At 46.6% G+C, this 16604-nt stretch overlaps 1 protein-coding gene across 1 annotated transcript in view; it reads left to right on the forward strand.

The window, feature by feature from the left end:
• The first annotated feature begins 4366 nt into the window (after positions 1–4366).
• Positions 4367–16604, forward strand: part of WDR41 (WD repeat domain 41) — a 30441-nt gene continuing 18203 nt past the window's right edge. The window contains exon 1 of the mRNA XM_077347338.1: positions 4367–4664. Coding sequence (XP_077203453.1) covers positions 4614–4664 — 51 coding nt within the window. The 5' untranslated portion in view covers positions 4367–4613. The remainder of the gene's footprint in view (positions 4665–16604) is intronic.

Raw genomic sequence — 16604 nt, forward strand, 5'->3', positions numbered from 1 at the left:
TGGGTCTGTGAGGTGCAGTGCTGATCATTTGAACCAAGTTTTGGCTGGCAAAGTTGTGGGATTTCTCTTGCGATAAAGCTATTGCCATCACCTAAATCTGTAGTTTCTAGAATTCCATTAACTGCTGTCAATTGTCAGTGAGCTGTTATGTCTACAGCTAAAGTTTATCTATTCATTTATTAGATTTGTGGTCATTTCCAGCCATTTTGAGTAAGAGTTCATAATGCTTAAAGTCTGGAAAGTCCTGGACTTGTAAATGGGGATATGTGATTAAGGCTTCTTTTTGTTTCTGCTAGTTTCATGCAACCCCCCCCCCCAAAAAAAAGAAAGAAACAGAAGCAAATAGTAGTGAGTGCAGATAAACTATTCTTACTGCCCAAGCTACATTTCGTTTGCCAGAGCCTACCCTCCTGTTCAATTCACCATGACAGACCTTCCATTTTTTCTGACACAGAGAGACACCTTCTCTATCTTGAGATCAGCTTCAAAGGTTTGATCAGATGGGGAATAGTGCACCTCACGTTTGAGTAATCCTTGGGCCCCAGTATTTCCATCCATATAACTTCTGTTGGAGAGTTAATTCTGATGCCTTATTTGATTTTATGCCCTTTGATTTACAGTGCATCACCTCCCTGCCTCTCTCAGCACCATAACCCCCCCATGGCCCTCAGTTGCCATCATGCCCTGACTCCCAAGTTCAATAATGCTCCTAGCAATATCACCCTGTGTTTATGCAATCATCTCTTAATGACTTATCCTGAACCAGAGGCTCCCCAGCTCCTGTTGGTTCCCCTCCCCCCAGGATTAGTTTAAAAGCTGTTCTACCATCTTTTTGATACTAATTGGTCACTTGTCAGAGACCACCACCCCCATTCCTAATGATTGAATCACCCACTACCAGAAGTCCACCTCCACCCAACCCCTCAGGTGTATCCTTGGTATGAGACGATATTGGTTCATTGCCCAAGAAAGGGGTTTCTTCTAAGGGCTCACATCCTTCCTCCTCAGCATGATGCCCCTTGACTTCAAGACTCTCACTCTCCAAAACAGCAGAAGAACAATCCAAACAGATTTGCACCATCCAAACAGATCTTGCTCATTGAGCAACTCACCAGACAGGAGACCCAAACCCAAACACTTTCCATCAGGCTACAAGCACACACCCTCAAATTTTGTTCTCTCTCAAAACTACCTCAGTTAATGCTCCTCAGTAGTTTACCTGTGTGGGAAAGGCAAAAAACAAAACAAAACAAAAACAACACTCACTTTCCAAGCACCTATTTCCTGTGTTCTTTCTTCCAGCCCAGCTGGTTCCTAAAACCTTATTTGTTTTAATGGTGTAACTTGCTCTGAGACCTTTTGGGTAAGCAGTGACTAAAATCTATATAATCACTATTTTTTCTCCTGCTGATTTATAAAATGATAGTGGAAGGCAGGGAAGAACCTCAGGAAGTCTTTTGTTATAGTGGGAGACCTAGGAAGCCGACCAGTGAGGTAAGGTATGCTATGAGTGTGTGACTGGCCTAAGGCCATCTGGAGAGCTGCCACAGCAGAGTAAGGATTTGAATACAAGTGTCTTAGCCTAAAATTGTAACCACCATGGTATTCTGACTTTTGGGAGGATGGCTGCTATTAAACAGTTCTTGCAGGATCATACAAGACATATGTTAACATTTTGCTTAGTATTGTTGCCATGCCTGACCCTGATAAATCCTCCCTCAAAGGCTAAAACAGTCCTAGAAAAGTCTTCCCTCCTCCTCACTGCCTTTTACCGACAGAAACCAAGGCTTGAAAGCTGACAATACTGTTTCAGCTCATTATTTCCGATGAGTAGACTTTTACTTCAGGCTGTTAGCTAGAATCAGCAGTTAGATGGGGCTTCTACTCCCTTTAACATTTAAAGAGACAGAGGTTCCAACTAACAACTCTTTTGTGGACCAGTTCTTTCACTTACTCCCCACTCCTGTGCTTTCCTGGAATCTCAGGAAATACATTTTTGTTACTCCCAGAACTTTGAGAGTGTTTGGGACCATTCTAGATTTCCCAGAACCAATCCAAAACAGCACACCTTTATCAGTCCAATGGCTCAAGTCTCTGGGCCTTTTCGCACAGGGATCTTTGTTGCAAATTGTTTGCGGAATGAAAAATCGCCATTTAAAATAGTGGAATTCGTCGTTATGCATACCTGCCTTTGTAGTGGAATCAGTTGCGTTTTTTAGCGTTTCCCACAGGCTTCCGGTCTCGGCAGAAATCGCTAGAAAGGAAGCGCTATTGCCAAGCTCGTCCCGCCCCTGGCCGTCAAGCAGCCAATGGGCAGCCGTTAGCATGCTCCCAAACAGCCCCTTTCCCTTTAAGAAAGGTTTTTAAAAAAAAAAAACGACCCATAGCAACGAATCTAGGTAGATTCGTTGCTACGGAGAGACCCATCCAGCTGCCTAATGTGAGCTGTCGTTTGATTGTATGATCGTTTGCACGCTGCCTCGAGTGATAAAAAAAAAATCCCCCCCCCCTCTCACAGGCCCGATTTTCGGCTGGATTTATTTGTAAAAAATAAAGGGACTTTATTTCAGCAAACGGGCTTTTCAGTGGTTTGTGCTTAGTGACTGAAGGTGAAGGACTGAAGCCAGGGAAGCCTCTAAACAGAAAGAGGCTCGCCGGTGCGTTTATCCCCGCTCGCTCTGAGAAAAAAAAATGGCGATCGCTTCGCCGGAAGTTTGGAGGAGAGAGCCAGGGGGAGGGACTTTGAAGAACCAGCAACAATGGTAACGCACAGGTCTTTAGCGCTACTGTTGCAGATTGGTTGCAGGAGTGTATCGCTATCCGGAGGGTGAATCCACTTTTCTGGATTCCCCTGAAAGCGCCACAACGAAGCGCTTTTTGCTGATTGGTTTCAGGATTGTTGCAGATTGTCTACGACGTCGTGGGTTATGGCAAATTAGTAGCGTTTCCAAATAGCAACCATTCTGCTACTTTGAAGCCGTGCGAAATGGCCCTCTGTTCTTCCTAACACCTTTAATACCCCTTGGAGAGGGCTAGAGATCAGAGAGACTCGTGAGAAAGGGGTACAGAAAGAGAAGGACAAATGTGAAAGCTGACAAAAGTGTAGAAAAGGACTGAGTGTGGATAGGGAAAAGGAAGACAAAAAATAAGGAATCCAAAAAAGGGGTAAACAGGAAGCAGAGCGGTAAAAAGCATTAGAAAACACACGGCACCCATGAAGAAGCGCTATGAGACCCAAAGAGAAAAGGAAGAGAATGACAGCAATTGTGTAACCATAAAGAGATGAGTAGATGGAGAAAGTGTCACAATCTATGTGTGCTTTTTTGGTCTTTGACTTGTTTTTGGGTTTTGCTATGGAACACTGGGGCTACCAATTTCTTTAAGGTGACCAGATTGTCCAACTTTTGGAGGGACATCTTGGGGCACCTGGCAAATTGTACTTATGTTGAAATTAAAATATATATATATTACAATGCTATTTTTGTGTTCTATGAAACTTTTGGTTGCTCCATATAGACCAAATTTTTAATCAAGACACCCCTTCCCCCCCCCCATGGTCAATGGTGTCCCGCTTTACCAATGTTAAAATCTTAAATTCCTTGACTATTTCAGGTGACCTTGTTCTAAGGTATTTGCAAAGTTTCATTTGGTTTTAATCTACAATGTTTTATTAATCATTATTGGTAAGCCACCCTTAGCCAAGAGGAAAGGTGGGGTATAAATATTTCACTACATATACACAAGTAAATAGATTTGTATTGCAGCCCTGAGTCACTTTATAAGCTTCTGCACCTCACGAAGCTAGACACAATGCATGGATTCCTTCCCTTCGCTGTTTAAGAGGGGCAAGTCAGGCAGCAAATTGCCAGTAGAAACTTTTCCTAGTGTGGGCTTGCGATGGTTGCAAAAATCATGTTGATGCCTATAAATACATGCAGGCAGCCTAGGGTTGCCAGTTCTAGGTCGGGCAATACCTGGAGACTGTGGAAGTGGTGACGGGAGCGGGCGGAATTTAGGACGGGGAGGGACCTCAGCGGAGCATAATACTAGGAGTCTACACTCCAAAGCAGCCATTTTCTCCAGGGGAATTGATCTCTTTAGTCTGGAGATACCTATGGATCCCAAGGTCCTACCCCTAAGCACCCCTAAGCCTTCACTGTGAAAATATATATAACAGATATATATATAACAGAGAAATGAGGAGAGGGAGAAAACGATCTGTCAACGACGAGAGGCCGCTTACGAGGAGGCGTATCGATCTACTCGGCACTCGTGTCTTTCGGTCTAGCTCGAGAACGAGAACGAGGCGTCTGTACGGGCCCCTGCCTAGGCTCGCTGCGGGAAGCGCCGTATTTTTTGCCAGTCTGAAGATTCGGCGATAGATTAAAGAGGAGACCGCTCCTGAGCTCACGCGCGTCCCTTTCAAACAAACGGCTCTAGCGGCCGGCCGGCCAGCCTTGCACCAGGCATGCGCACTTCCAGCCACAAGGGCGGGGATGGTGTTGGGGTTGGAGAGTCAGCTGACGGAGTGCGTGCGGCGGCGGGGCTGAGCTCGCCTTGCAACGCAAGCCCGGGACTCCCGGCGCCCGGTCGTGTGGACGCGGCCTCCTGCGATGCTGCGGTGGCTGATAGGAGGGGGGCGCGAACCACAAGGCTTGGCCGAGGTAAAAAGCTCACCGACGGGCCTGCCGGCGGGTGGGGCTGCAGCCCGGCGACCACTGCGCAGCGCCCATTCTGGGGGCCGGGAGCGCCGTTTCGGTCTCGGGGCGGCTGAAGCGCCGGGCTTCGGCATGGCCCTCGCGTTTCTCTGCTGGGGTAGCGCAAGGCGGGCAGCCCGAAGGGGCCGAATGAAAACAACACGCGTGGCAGGCACGATACCGCCCTCGAGGGGCTTCTGTTTTTCAAAAGGAGGAACGTTGCTTTTAACGTTGCAGCTGATGTCAGAGGCAGCTCGTCGTGAGACGAGACGATGTGACACACTAAAGCTCTATGGCAGTGTGCGTGTTTGTGCATGCATACGCCAATCCTGCGTGCATGTTTACTCAGAAGTACCGCTGTATTCAATGGGGCTAACTCCCAGGAAAGTTTATCGGAGTCGTTCTGCTCCGGCTTTCTGTCAATGCGGAGGAAGCACAGGCAACAAGTTAGATCTTGGTAGGATTTTCCGGGGTAACCTACATGGAGTAGATTGGCTGTTTCTGGGCATGATTTTTTTTTTGGGGGGGGGTCTTCTTATGGAGCCCCTGCCAGGCCTATTTCCAGCTGTAACAAGTGACCCCAAAGGATACCGTGCTGGCTTGATGGTATTGAAAACATCTGAGGGCTCCAGGAAAAACAAAACAAGGGTGTACTGTACGGCATACATTGGCTTTCCCTTTGCATAAACCAGTGTAGCTGGTACAGTACCCCCACTGCCACCCCCTAATCAAGACTTAACCCTGGATTGGAACAGATCCAGAAAATCAGTCTTTCAGCTAGTTAGAATCAACCAGGAAGGGCTAGTCACACTACAAGGATTTCTTTACATTCCTAAGCAACAAGGAATGAAATGTGCCTTAACAAAGTGGTGAGATAAGATTGAGGACATCTCAGATAAAGATTTTATCTGGATTGGATGTAACAGATGTAATGGTCATAGAAAAATCACATTTTTTAAAATCATCACTTGCATGGACTATAAAGGTAAAGGTAAAGGTATCCCCTGTGCAAGCACCGAGTCATGTCTGACCCTTGGGGTGACGCCCTCTAGCGTTTTCTTGGCAGACTCAATACGGGGTGGTTTGCCAGTGCCTTCCCCAGTCATTACCGTTTACCCCCCAGCAAGCAAGCTGGGTCCTCATTTTACCGACCTCGGAAGGATGGAAGGCTGAGTCAACCTTGAGCCTGTTACCCAAATTGCTGGACACGTGTCCTAAAACACGTATCTTTGAGCTTGTGGGGAATATTAGCTCAAATGCTGCGAGAGGGGGGTAACTTAGCGTTATCGGATCGTTACCTTTGTATACGAGGGTTATTCCACCTGTAGGAACTCAAGGCAAACACAGATTTAAATGGTAAAATGTTCATATAAACTTTTATTGAAAGGAAAATAACAAAAGTACACACAAATAGCTAACACACATACAAGCAGACATATAGAGAAGGGGGAGGAAGAGTGGAAGGCTTGATAGTTACCTGTCCGAGGAGTGGTGGGTCAGAGGAAGGAGCACGAACCAGCGTGGGAGGTCCCGGGTTGGAAGACACTCAGAGTGGCTGTGTGAAGCCACAGTTTTTATAGGATTTTGGGAAGGGGGCTATGTGACAAGGCTCAGGTAAGCATGTGCTGGAAGTTTCCAGGGTCCCCGGAGATTAGGACAATACCTGGCCAAGTGGGGGGTGATGGCCGTAAATGGATTTGGATAAAGGTATTAATGGCTCTGAGGAAGAGAGCCATCAGGTCTAGCTGGCAGGGTGTGGGGAGGAAATATCCCCTGGCAGAGGGGCCAAGTGTGAAAAATGTTGCAAGACAAAGGATTTTCCTAGGAGCCCTTAGGCAAACAGTAAGAAGCCAGTCCACTCACTTAGAAATACAATGGGGGGGGGGTCGAGAGTAGGGCATGGAGGCACCTGGATTTCCAAACCTGAGGCAGAGAGCACGATTTCTAAGATGGAGTCTGGCCTGGCTTGGCTGACCCTAGCAGTGTCATGGCTTTAGCTTAAGCCTAGACTATTGTGAGGTGCCATTGGTTATAGAAGACAGTGTGCCAAGACATAAGGCAGGGATCCTGCCATGCGTAACATTCCCCCCCTTCTGTAGTGAATTATATGTCCAATTTATTCACTACAGACCAATGTATAATGCGTTAGTGGCGGCAAAGATTGAAATTCAGACTAGAAATTCAGAGAGTGGGGCCATCTTCTGCCACTACAAAAACTACAAAAACTTAAGCCAAATTAAAAACAAAACACATTTAGGAGGGGTTTGGGTGACTTAAAGAAAGCTGTGAAATTGCCGTTCCTCTTTACCACAACCACTCAAAACTTAATGTAACATACATGAACTATGAACTAGCTAAGCGTGAGGTCTCCACCATATGAATAAATAAATGAACCAATGCAAACTAATACATTGAGCAAGGCAATCTAGCAAACAATAGAAAAAAAGCAAATGCAGTGAAAACCAAATTCTATGCAGGCAGGAAACTGTGGGCAATACCTGAGCAATATTTTAGAATGCGAGCACTAGGCAATCCTAAAAATGCTGGCAATGAATATCAAACAATTACTATGAAGCAGGCAGAAAGTGACAGAAACTAAAAAGTTAGACAATGAACTAAGCAATGGCTTCTAATAAGCAATGCAATAAGAACAAAGTAAAGCTAAGCAATTTAGCAGAACTTATATACATAAACTAGCAAACTATTTAAAACTGATGATACAGGCACAATGCAATAGACAGTGAGTTGAAATACAGGGCACAATACAACTTGGAATACAGACAATACAGTTTGAAAAACTTCCTCCCCCCCTTGTCCCATTGGTAAAGGTGGGAGTGAAGCTGGAGATTCCTTGAATAGTTGAACATGAGGATTGATGAAGATGAGCAACTGGTTCAGCAGTTGAAGATGTTGATATATATATGCATATATATATAAGACTTTGCTGGGTGATGTTTGCAAACACATAGAATGGTGAAGGAGGTTCCTCCATGGGGGTACAAAGCAACTTTGGCGAGGATCCATTTTATGAGGCAAGAGGTTGTGGCAACAAGCAAATAGCTGGAGATGTGTGCAAGTCCGGGTTAGCTTGTAAGTTGATCTTCTTCCCCCCCTCGTGACTGAAATGGCAGGGGAAGAGGCAGTAAAGGCACTAATCCAGGGCGTCAGAGGGTATGCAGGGTCAGAGATTGCACATAGAAGAAGCAGCAGGCAGGCTGGGCAGCAAGGCTTCATACAGCAGGAGCAGGGGTAAACAGCAAGCATCAGAAGTTCACCAGCAGGTAGGCTGGGGCAGAAAGCGCAGAACTGCAGGTCACAGGACACATCCATAGCAAACGCAGGCAGAGGATTGCTGTCATCTTTGACCAGGTCAGGTCAGGTCTGGAGGTTGGCGAGCAGGATACAGGTGAAGAGCACACAGGCAGGACCATCAGGAACTGGCCTGGCAATCTGAGGTTTGTGATGCACAAGCCTGGAGCCTCCTTAGGGCAGACTTGGCAGATGTGGGTTGCAAGAATATTTGAGTGGCCCAGGGCATCAACAGCACAGTGGAGCTGAAGAGCTCAAGGGGGAGACGCCCAATTGAGAGAAGGACAAAGATTGACAAAAGTTCAATGGAGAAGTGTGTGCAGCTGCAAAGAGTGAGGCTGCAAAGTCTGTTGAGGCTGGGCTCAAGTAGGCACCCAGCCTGATGGATATACAGATTAGGGAAAATAGAGCTTTGAAGACAATGAACTCAAAGTGAAAGAGTGGAGCAGAGGGGTGCCCCCATAAGTGACTGTCAAAAAGATCTACTGTGGTGGCTGCCCACCATTACCTTACAGAGACTGAAAAATAGAATTTAAGAGGAGCTAGATGCCATCTCCAGGGAGGGAGATGGAAATTAGAGTGCAATCATAAGACAAGGGAAGGAGGATGCCAAACTCCTGGTGAGTTTGGGAATTTGAGAGAAACTGATAGATTACTATGGGTGACTGAAGCAAGATGCTTGTAGAAATACACAAGAGGAAAGTCCTTCAAGTCCTGTAAGAAGATCGTTTTTGGGGGCTAGGTCTACTGGCCTTCTGCACTGTTGTGTAAAAAGAAGCATTCAGAAAAAGAATCAAAGAGCCAAAGTTAAAGGTTCCTGCAAACATGTAGCACATGGTCTGTGAATGAATAGATTAGCAGCTCAAGTACAAATATGTATATGAAGGGGAAAGATGAGAATTGCTAGATAGAATCTGGTCAATTGCTTCCCAGTTAATAAGCACAAAAAGAAATAGAAGCTCTGATATGCAATAGATTAAAAGCATAAGCAGAAAACATACTACAGATTTTTCTCTATAAGGAACATAAGATAAATCAAAACACAAAAATAAAGCTTCAAAAACAAAACTTTGATTGTGATCTATAAAGATCTTGCTATAAAGAGCACAAGAGAGGACTCCTAATTAAAAGAGGACTCAAAAACATGGTGAAAGAATTTGCAAAATATTGTGGATTGACATAAACAATCTAAAAAGTTAGAGCACATAAGCACATTTCTAAAAGCAAAGGTTTCTTATAAAAATGAATAAAACCAATAACTTCAAAGAAAATTTAAAGGTTGAGGTATAGAAACTTATTTTTCAGATTGAGATCTGCCTGTTTGTAGGCCAGGCTGATTAGATGTCAATTGCTTCTTTTAAAAGTTACATTGGAGTACTGCTGAGAATATGAGTGGGAAAGAATGAATGAGAGGAACATGAAGATGAAGTCAGAGTCCCATTACACAATAGTGTGTCAAAAGAAATGTGTTTTTAAGGAGGAAAGACTGTTCCTCTGTACATACACAGAGTGCCTTTTCATAGGAGTCAGGCTGAGTGGAAGCCTGAGTACCCAAATGAAAGGTCTGCATGAAGCTTTCTAAACATATTCAAAACAAAAGCAAAATTGCAAAAACAGATTTTTCTTACGAAAAAAGGGAAAAAAGTGTTAACTGCCAATTAAAATTTAAACTAGGAAGTAAAAATGTCAGAGGGAAGGAAAAGCTATGGAGGGAATGCTTTTTCTCAAAGAGAAAATATTTCAAATATTAAAAGCAGCCAAAATTGTCTTAAAATAAAAACTAAAACTAAACATATTTTAGAACAGAACTATTTTACTGTACCCTTTCCCCCCCCCCCTTAGATTCTCTCTGAGGTCTTTAAAGAAACAAAACTTCTTCCCTTCCTGATTTGGGAAGAAGGAATACTTTCAGTCCTTTGTTATGTGGATTAGTTGCTGGGATGGGGGAGAGCAAGGCATGAGTCATGGGGCTGAGTGCCTAGGAAGGCAGTTAGACAAAGAGAGTCTGTTTTAAGATTGCAAAATAGTGGCTGTTTCAGTGTGACTGCAACTATAGCTGGAGGCTCTACTAATTGCAGCCAAATTTAAAATTTGAAAATTTAAAAAGTAAAAATGGAAGCACACATGTTAAATTAACTCAGTGGCACTGGAACCATTTGTGGAAGTTGAGAAAATAATTGGAAATCTGTTAACTTTAGGGAAGCTAAGAGAAAATTGAAAAGGAATGTTGTCCTTGCAACAAATTCTTCCCTGTTAAAATAATGGTTGTCACCTTGGATTTTGGAACTCTGTACAGGTTCAGAGGCAGGGTTTCCTTCCTGACTCTGTGATGGGGGAACTGAGAATATTTCCTCTTCTTTAAAGACAAGAGGTGAAGCTGGGTTACTGGATCTACTGTATTTTCTTTTCAATTTATAATCTGTGTGGCTTTGGAAATCCAGTACATTTTGCAAATGTGTTTTTACTTTTAAAAGTTCACCCTGGAATTCCTTGTTTTTCTCATTAAGATCCTTAATTTCTAAATCTTGTTTCTGGGTAAGAGTTTTAAATTTCTCTATTTCCTTCTGCCAATCCTTAGGGGATTCAGAAGAAATTTCTGTGGGCCTAGTTCTTGTCTCCATCTCTGGCTCAGATCTGAGCATTTTCCTGGTTTTCCTCTTCCTCATGGCCTTCACAAAGGCACACATGAGCACAGATGTGGGTTGGTTATCATACTGGGTCATGTCTGCCCCAGTATTTCTAAGTTCCCGCCACAGAAAAATCCGGTCCCTAATTTTATTCTGCCTCTGAGGGACAGAATCTCTATTAGGTTTGGGATTGTTCTGGGGGAAGTTACTGGAAGAAAAACCACTCTGTGGCTTATCCCTGTTTTGGACAGGGGAAGGTGGCTGTGGGAACTCTGCCTGGTTGAGGGAGAGTCTCCCATATGCTAAGACCAGCTTGTCCAGAGGCTGCTTATGGAACTGGGCCATGTCCAGTCCGGCTTTCCTGAGTCTAGCCCACAAGCACTTCCGAAGGGAAGTTTCTGGGGGCTGAGACTGTTTCTGGGCAGAGGGAACGGCCTGCTGAGGGCTCCCATGAGGGGTTGGCGGAGCAGCAGCCTGGATGCCAAGAGAAGACTCTGCACTTTGACCAGAGGGGTTCTTCCTGGCTCTAAAGCTGCTGCTTCTCCTGTTCTTTCTAGGTTTCAAATGGGGGTCAAAGATGGCATCAGTGACTGTCTGAACAGGCTCCTGACTACTCTGTCTCTTCCTCACCGATGGGGGAGGAACTGGACCTGTCAATCTCGCTATGTCCGCGATTTGTCGGAGCTTCTCCTCAAGCTCGCCCCAGTTCAAAGCGGCTGCATTGGTTGGGCCCATCATAATCCGTGTCGGATTATTGATGCCTCCCAGGACGGCCTCCTTGAACTCGGGGGTGTTGTACTGGGGGGCACCGTTGCCATCCACCCGGACAAAACCAGATAGCAGACCCAAGAACTGCTTGCGGCTGCAATATACATCTGCACCCTCATCCGCTTTCTGCCTGTCCATGTAAAACAAGCCAGGGAGCGGCTGAGCTGGCCAGAGTATTCTGGCTACCTCGCGGATCCACTCTAGACGCGGAAGCGTGTTCAGCCCTCTAGATGCAACTGCTGAGTTCAAGACATCTAGGTCAGACCTTGACATGCAAAGTCGCGCTAGCTGGCACAAGTCCTCCGCAGTGGCATCAGTGTGCTGGTAATAAACCACCGAAAGCCACTGTACTCCGGTGTCCTTGTCTAGAGGTCCAAGCCAGTCTGCTACTATTTTAGCCTCATGCGGTTTCCAGGCTAGGGCTCTCTGAATTTCATATCTCTCCACGCGCCCACCCTGGGTGGTACGTTGGACTGCTTCCGTCTGGACTGGGTTTACGGGAGCTGGAGCAACCCAGTCGGGATTCACTGGTGGACTCTCGACGGTCTCTGCGGGTGCTGATATCGGATCAAAGGAGATCAGATTGGGCACATCGGGGAGGCCGTGGGGGTACACCACTGAGATTAGGGCCGTTTGGATTCCTAACCTTTCCTCCAAGGCAGCAATCTTATGTTTACACGCGTCGTGGGTTACACTTGCGTGTTTAGCCTGGTTGTTCTCCATGAGGAACTTAGCTGCTCCTCGGATCTTCACTTGCTCGGTTTCTAGCTCGATAATGCGAGCCTCTGCTACCTCAGCTCTTTGCCTTGTGGCTTGGAGCTGACTTTCTAGTTCCTGGATGGTCTGAAGCTGATAAGCCTTCTCCACCCGTGCACTCAAGCGCTCAGTTCTCATGTCCTCCATCTCGTTGGAGAGGTGGATGATATGAGCCTCACGCTGTTTCAGGAGATCAGCTGACTGGGTCTCCTGTTGTTTCAGGAGATCGGCTGACTGGGCCTCCCGTTGTTCGAGACGGTCAGTCAGCTGAGCTACCTGCTCCTTCACTAGGGCATCCTTCTCCTCTAGGGCATGTTGCAGCTCAGCAATCTGGGCTACACTGTCCTGAAGTGCAACAAACATACCCCAAGTGGCATAACAGTCTTTACTGCCACCCCCGAGCTTCCTGGTGTTACACCATTCTTGGAAAGCCTCGGTAAGGGTTTCCAGGGGGTTAGAGCTTTTAAAAGCTCCCGGGCGCCAGGGGTTCCGGCCGCCCTTCTTGGTCACCCAGAGTGTCAATCTGTCTGCCGGTTCCTTACGGGCAGTCAGGCTAGTCAGATTGAATCTGGATGCCATTTCTTCCTATTAATTTCCAAGATCTTAAAGGGGACGGGGCTTGGTTTTCTGGCTTCTTGTCGCTGGGCAAGCAAGCACAGAGGGGATGAGTTTAGGGGCAGCCGCTGCTCGTCTCTTAAACAGCAGGGGAGAGAGGGAAAAGGATCCTGTGGAGTTTAACCTCTTACAGGTGTGGCTAGTTTGTTTTTGGCTGAGAATGGCCGGGGCTCTTCTCAGTTCAGGGCAAAAACTACCAAAAACCAAGCAGATGGCTGATTTTTCCAATCAAGGTTGCCGGAGCGCACTTGATCCTCGGGAAAACCACCGAAAACCTGAAGGTATTTTTAGGGAAGAAATCACTGGGGGATTTTCTTGCGGCTTCTATATCCTTCAAAGCGGCAAGGGGAAAAGGGGGAAGGGCTCCCGTCAAGGCACGTCCTTACGGGGTTTGGCTAGTTTTCTTATTTTATACCGAGATGGCCGGGGCTCTCTCGATTCAGGGACAAAACTACCAAGAAAACCTGAGGGTACCGGCTAATTTATTCGGTTAGGATCGCCCTGGCTTTCCTGAACACGGGGAAAATTACCAAAACCTGGATCATCTGAGCTTCGCAAAGCCCGCTTGAGTTCTCGTGCCACTCCCGACACTCGAAACTCCAACTCCTGCGGCCGCAGGGCAGTTTTGTGCTACAGAGAGCAACTCTGCTTGCACAGATTTTAGCAGTAGGGGGATTTTCCTGGTCCTTCCTACAGCTAAGAGGAATTTTGCCTAACGCCTTCCTACGCTTGGCAAATCCCTAGTTGTTGGGTGCGTGTCGTCCACCCGCCCGTCTAAAAGCCTAAGAAAACCTTGCCTCGGTGTTCCTAGCCTTAAAGAAAACTGTTGTTGGGTGCGTGTTGTCCACCCGCCCGTCTAAGCCTAAGAAAACCTTGCCTCGGTGTTCCTAGCCTTAAAGGAAACTAATCTCCAGCAGGAGCAAAACAATAGAAAAAGGGTAGAAAGGAGAGAAAGGCCAACCCTTTTAGAAAGCACACTTCCAAGAGCACATTCACACACTTATGCCAAGAGTTCAAACGGGCTTTTCCCCTTACGTCCGGGTTACTGGAGAGTGCCGTGCGTCCACTTTACTCCCGAGTAAGCCTGGGGCAAATGCCCGCGAGATCCACCATAATCTGTTACCCAAATTGCTGGACACGTGTCCTAAAACACGTATCTTTGAGCTTGTGGGGAATATTAGCTCAAATGCTGCGAGAGGGGGGTAACTTAGCGTTATCGGATCGTTACCTTTGTATACGAGGGTTATTCCACCTGTAGGAACTCAAGGCAAACACAGATTTAAATGGTAAAATGTTCATATAAACTTTTATTGAAAGGAAAATAACAAAAGTACACACAAATAGCTAACACACATACAAGCAGACATATAGAGAAGGGGGAGGAAGAGTGGAAGGCTTGATAGTTACCTGTCCGAGGAGTGGTGGGTCAGAGGAAGGAGCACGAACCAGCGTGGGAGGTCCCGGGTTGGAAGACACTCAGAGTGGCTGTGTGAAGCCACAGTTTTTATAGGATTTTGGGAAGGGGGCTATGTGACAAGGCTCAGGTAAGCATGTGCTGGAAGTTTCCAGGGTCCCCGGAGATTAGGACAATACCTGGCCAAGTGGGGGGTGATGGCCGTAAATGGATTTGGATAAAGGTATTAATGGCTCTGAGGAAGAGAGCCATCAGGTCTAGCTGGCAGGGTGTGGGGAGGAAATATCCCCTGGCAGAGGGGCCAAGTGTGAAAAATGTTGCAAGACAAAGGATTTTCCTAGGAGCCCTTAGGCAAACAGTAAGAAGCCAGTCCACTCACTTAGAAATACAATGGGGGGGGGGTCGAGAGTAGGGCATGGAGGCACCTGGATTTCCAAACCTGAGGCAGAGAGCACGATTTCTAAGATGGAGTCTGGCCTGGCTTGGCTGACCCTAGCAGTGTCATGGCTTTAGCTTAAGCCTAGACTATTGTGAGGTGCCATTGGTTATAGAAGACAGTGTGCCAAGACATAAGGCAGGGATCCTGCCATGCGTAACAAGCCGGCTGCTGGGATTGAACTCCCAGCCTTATGGGCAAAACTGTCAGACGGTTGCCTTACCACTCTGCGCCACAAGAGGCTCATTTGCATGGACTATACAGAATCCAAATTCGGCCAAGCCGTTCATTACCTGTGGTCTAAGCTTCATTCCCACCTTTCCTTTGGCTGCTGCTTCTGATTATAATGAAGAGCAACATGGACTGTAACCAGGAGAGCTCTGGAATAAATTCTTCCAGTGCCAGGAATGAGCAACTAAAACAATTAAGGGGTTGGAACACCTTCCCCATGAAGAAAGTTTAAAGAAGTTAGGGCTCTTTCGCTTGGAGAAGCAGTTGAGGGGTGACAGAATAGAGTTTTACAAATTATGCATGAGACAAGAGGAGCTATTTTTCTCTCTCTTCTTTTCATGATTCAAAAGTGTCACAAAGTGACTAACAATAGCCTTCCCACCCTGTGAGGTAGGTGAGCTGAGAGAGCTCTGAAAGAACAATTACTGGCCCAAGGGTCCCCAGTTAGCTGTGATTGACTCAAGGGCACCCAGCTGGCTGCATGTGGAGGAATGGGAAATCAAACCCAGTTCTCCTAGAGCAGTGGTTCTCAACCTGGGGGTTGGGGCCCTTTTGGGGGGCGAATGATCTTTCCACAGGGGTTGTGGCAGGGCAAGCAGCTTGGCGGGGGGGGGAGGCACCATCCACACAACAGCCTTGCAGGATAGATATAGATAGAGCATTCATCCGTCTAGAGCAGCGGAAAAGAGCAAGATCGGCATGGTGGGACAAGAGGCAGAACTGGAGAAACCATTGGTCAGTTTTGGTTTAATTTATGTGAAAGAACACTTGCATAATTTAATGGTTGGGGGGTCACCACAACAGGAGGAACTGTATTAAAGAGTCACAGCATAAGGAAGGTTGAGAACCACTATCCTTGAGGCTGCTGCTGTTAACCTCCAAGTTGACAAGAGAAGGTAGAAAAAGCAGCATTTTTCTCCCTTTCTCACAATACAAGAACTCATAAGCACTTATTATTATTATTATTATTATTATTCATTTTATTTCCCGCCACTCCCAAAAGGCTCATGGCGGGTAACAATAGTCTTAAAATTCCCCATTAAACCCCCCGTTAAAAGACTATAAAAATACCCAACACGGCGGAAAATACCAGTCTTCCCTACCTGAACAAGGGCATTAGGGGATGGAGGGTGATGATGACTCCTTCAAACCCCCCAGGGGGGCAATGTTCTTCCTTGCCAATCCCAGCCTCAACCATAGACCTGGCGGAAGAGCTCCGTTTGACAGGCCCTGCGGAACGCTGACAGCTCTCGCAGGGCCCGCAGCTCACCCAGGAGCTCATTCCACCAGGTGGGGGCCAGGACAGAGAAAGCCCTGGCCCTGGTTGAGGCTAGGCGCGCTTCTCTGGGGCCGGGAACTATCAGGTTTTCTCCCACAGAGCGTAGTGAAATTAATGAGCAGTAGGCTTATAGAAAGCCTCTTGTGGCGCAGAGTGGTAAGGCAGCAGACATGCAGTCTGAAAGCTCTGCCCATGGGAGTTCAATCCCAGCAGCCGGCTCAAGGTTGACTCAGCCTTCCATCCTTTCGAGGTCGGTAAACGGTAATGACTGGGGAAAGCACTGGCAAACCACCCCGTATTGAGTCTGCCATGAAAACACTGGAGTGCGTCACCCCAAGGGTCAGACATGACTCGGTGCTTGCACAGGGGATACCTTTACCTTTAGGCTTATAGAATAGATAAAAGGAAGTACTTCTTCACTCAAAGAGTAATTAATACATGGAAATCACAGGAAGTGGTGACTCTGCAAGCA

The sequence above is a fragment of the Paroedura picta genome, chromosome 7 (genome assembly GCF_049243985.1).
Source record: "Paroedura picta isolate Pp20150507F chromosome 7, Ppicta_v3.0, whole genome shotgun sequence".
Taxonomy (NCBI): domain Eukaryota; kingdom Metazoa; phylum Chordata; class Lepidosauria; order Squamata; family Gekkonidae; genus Paroedura; species Paroedura picta.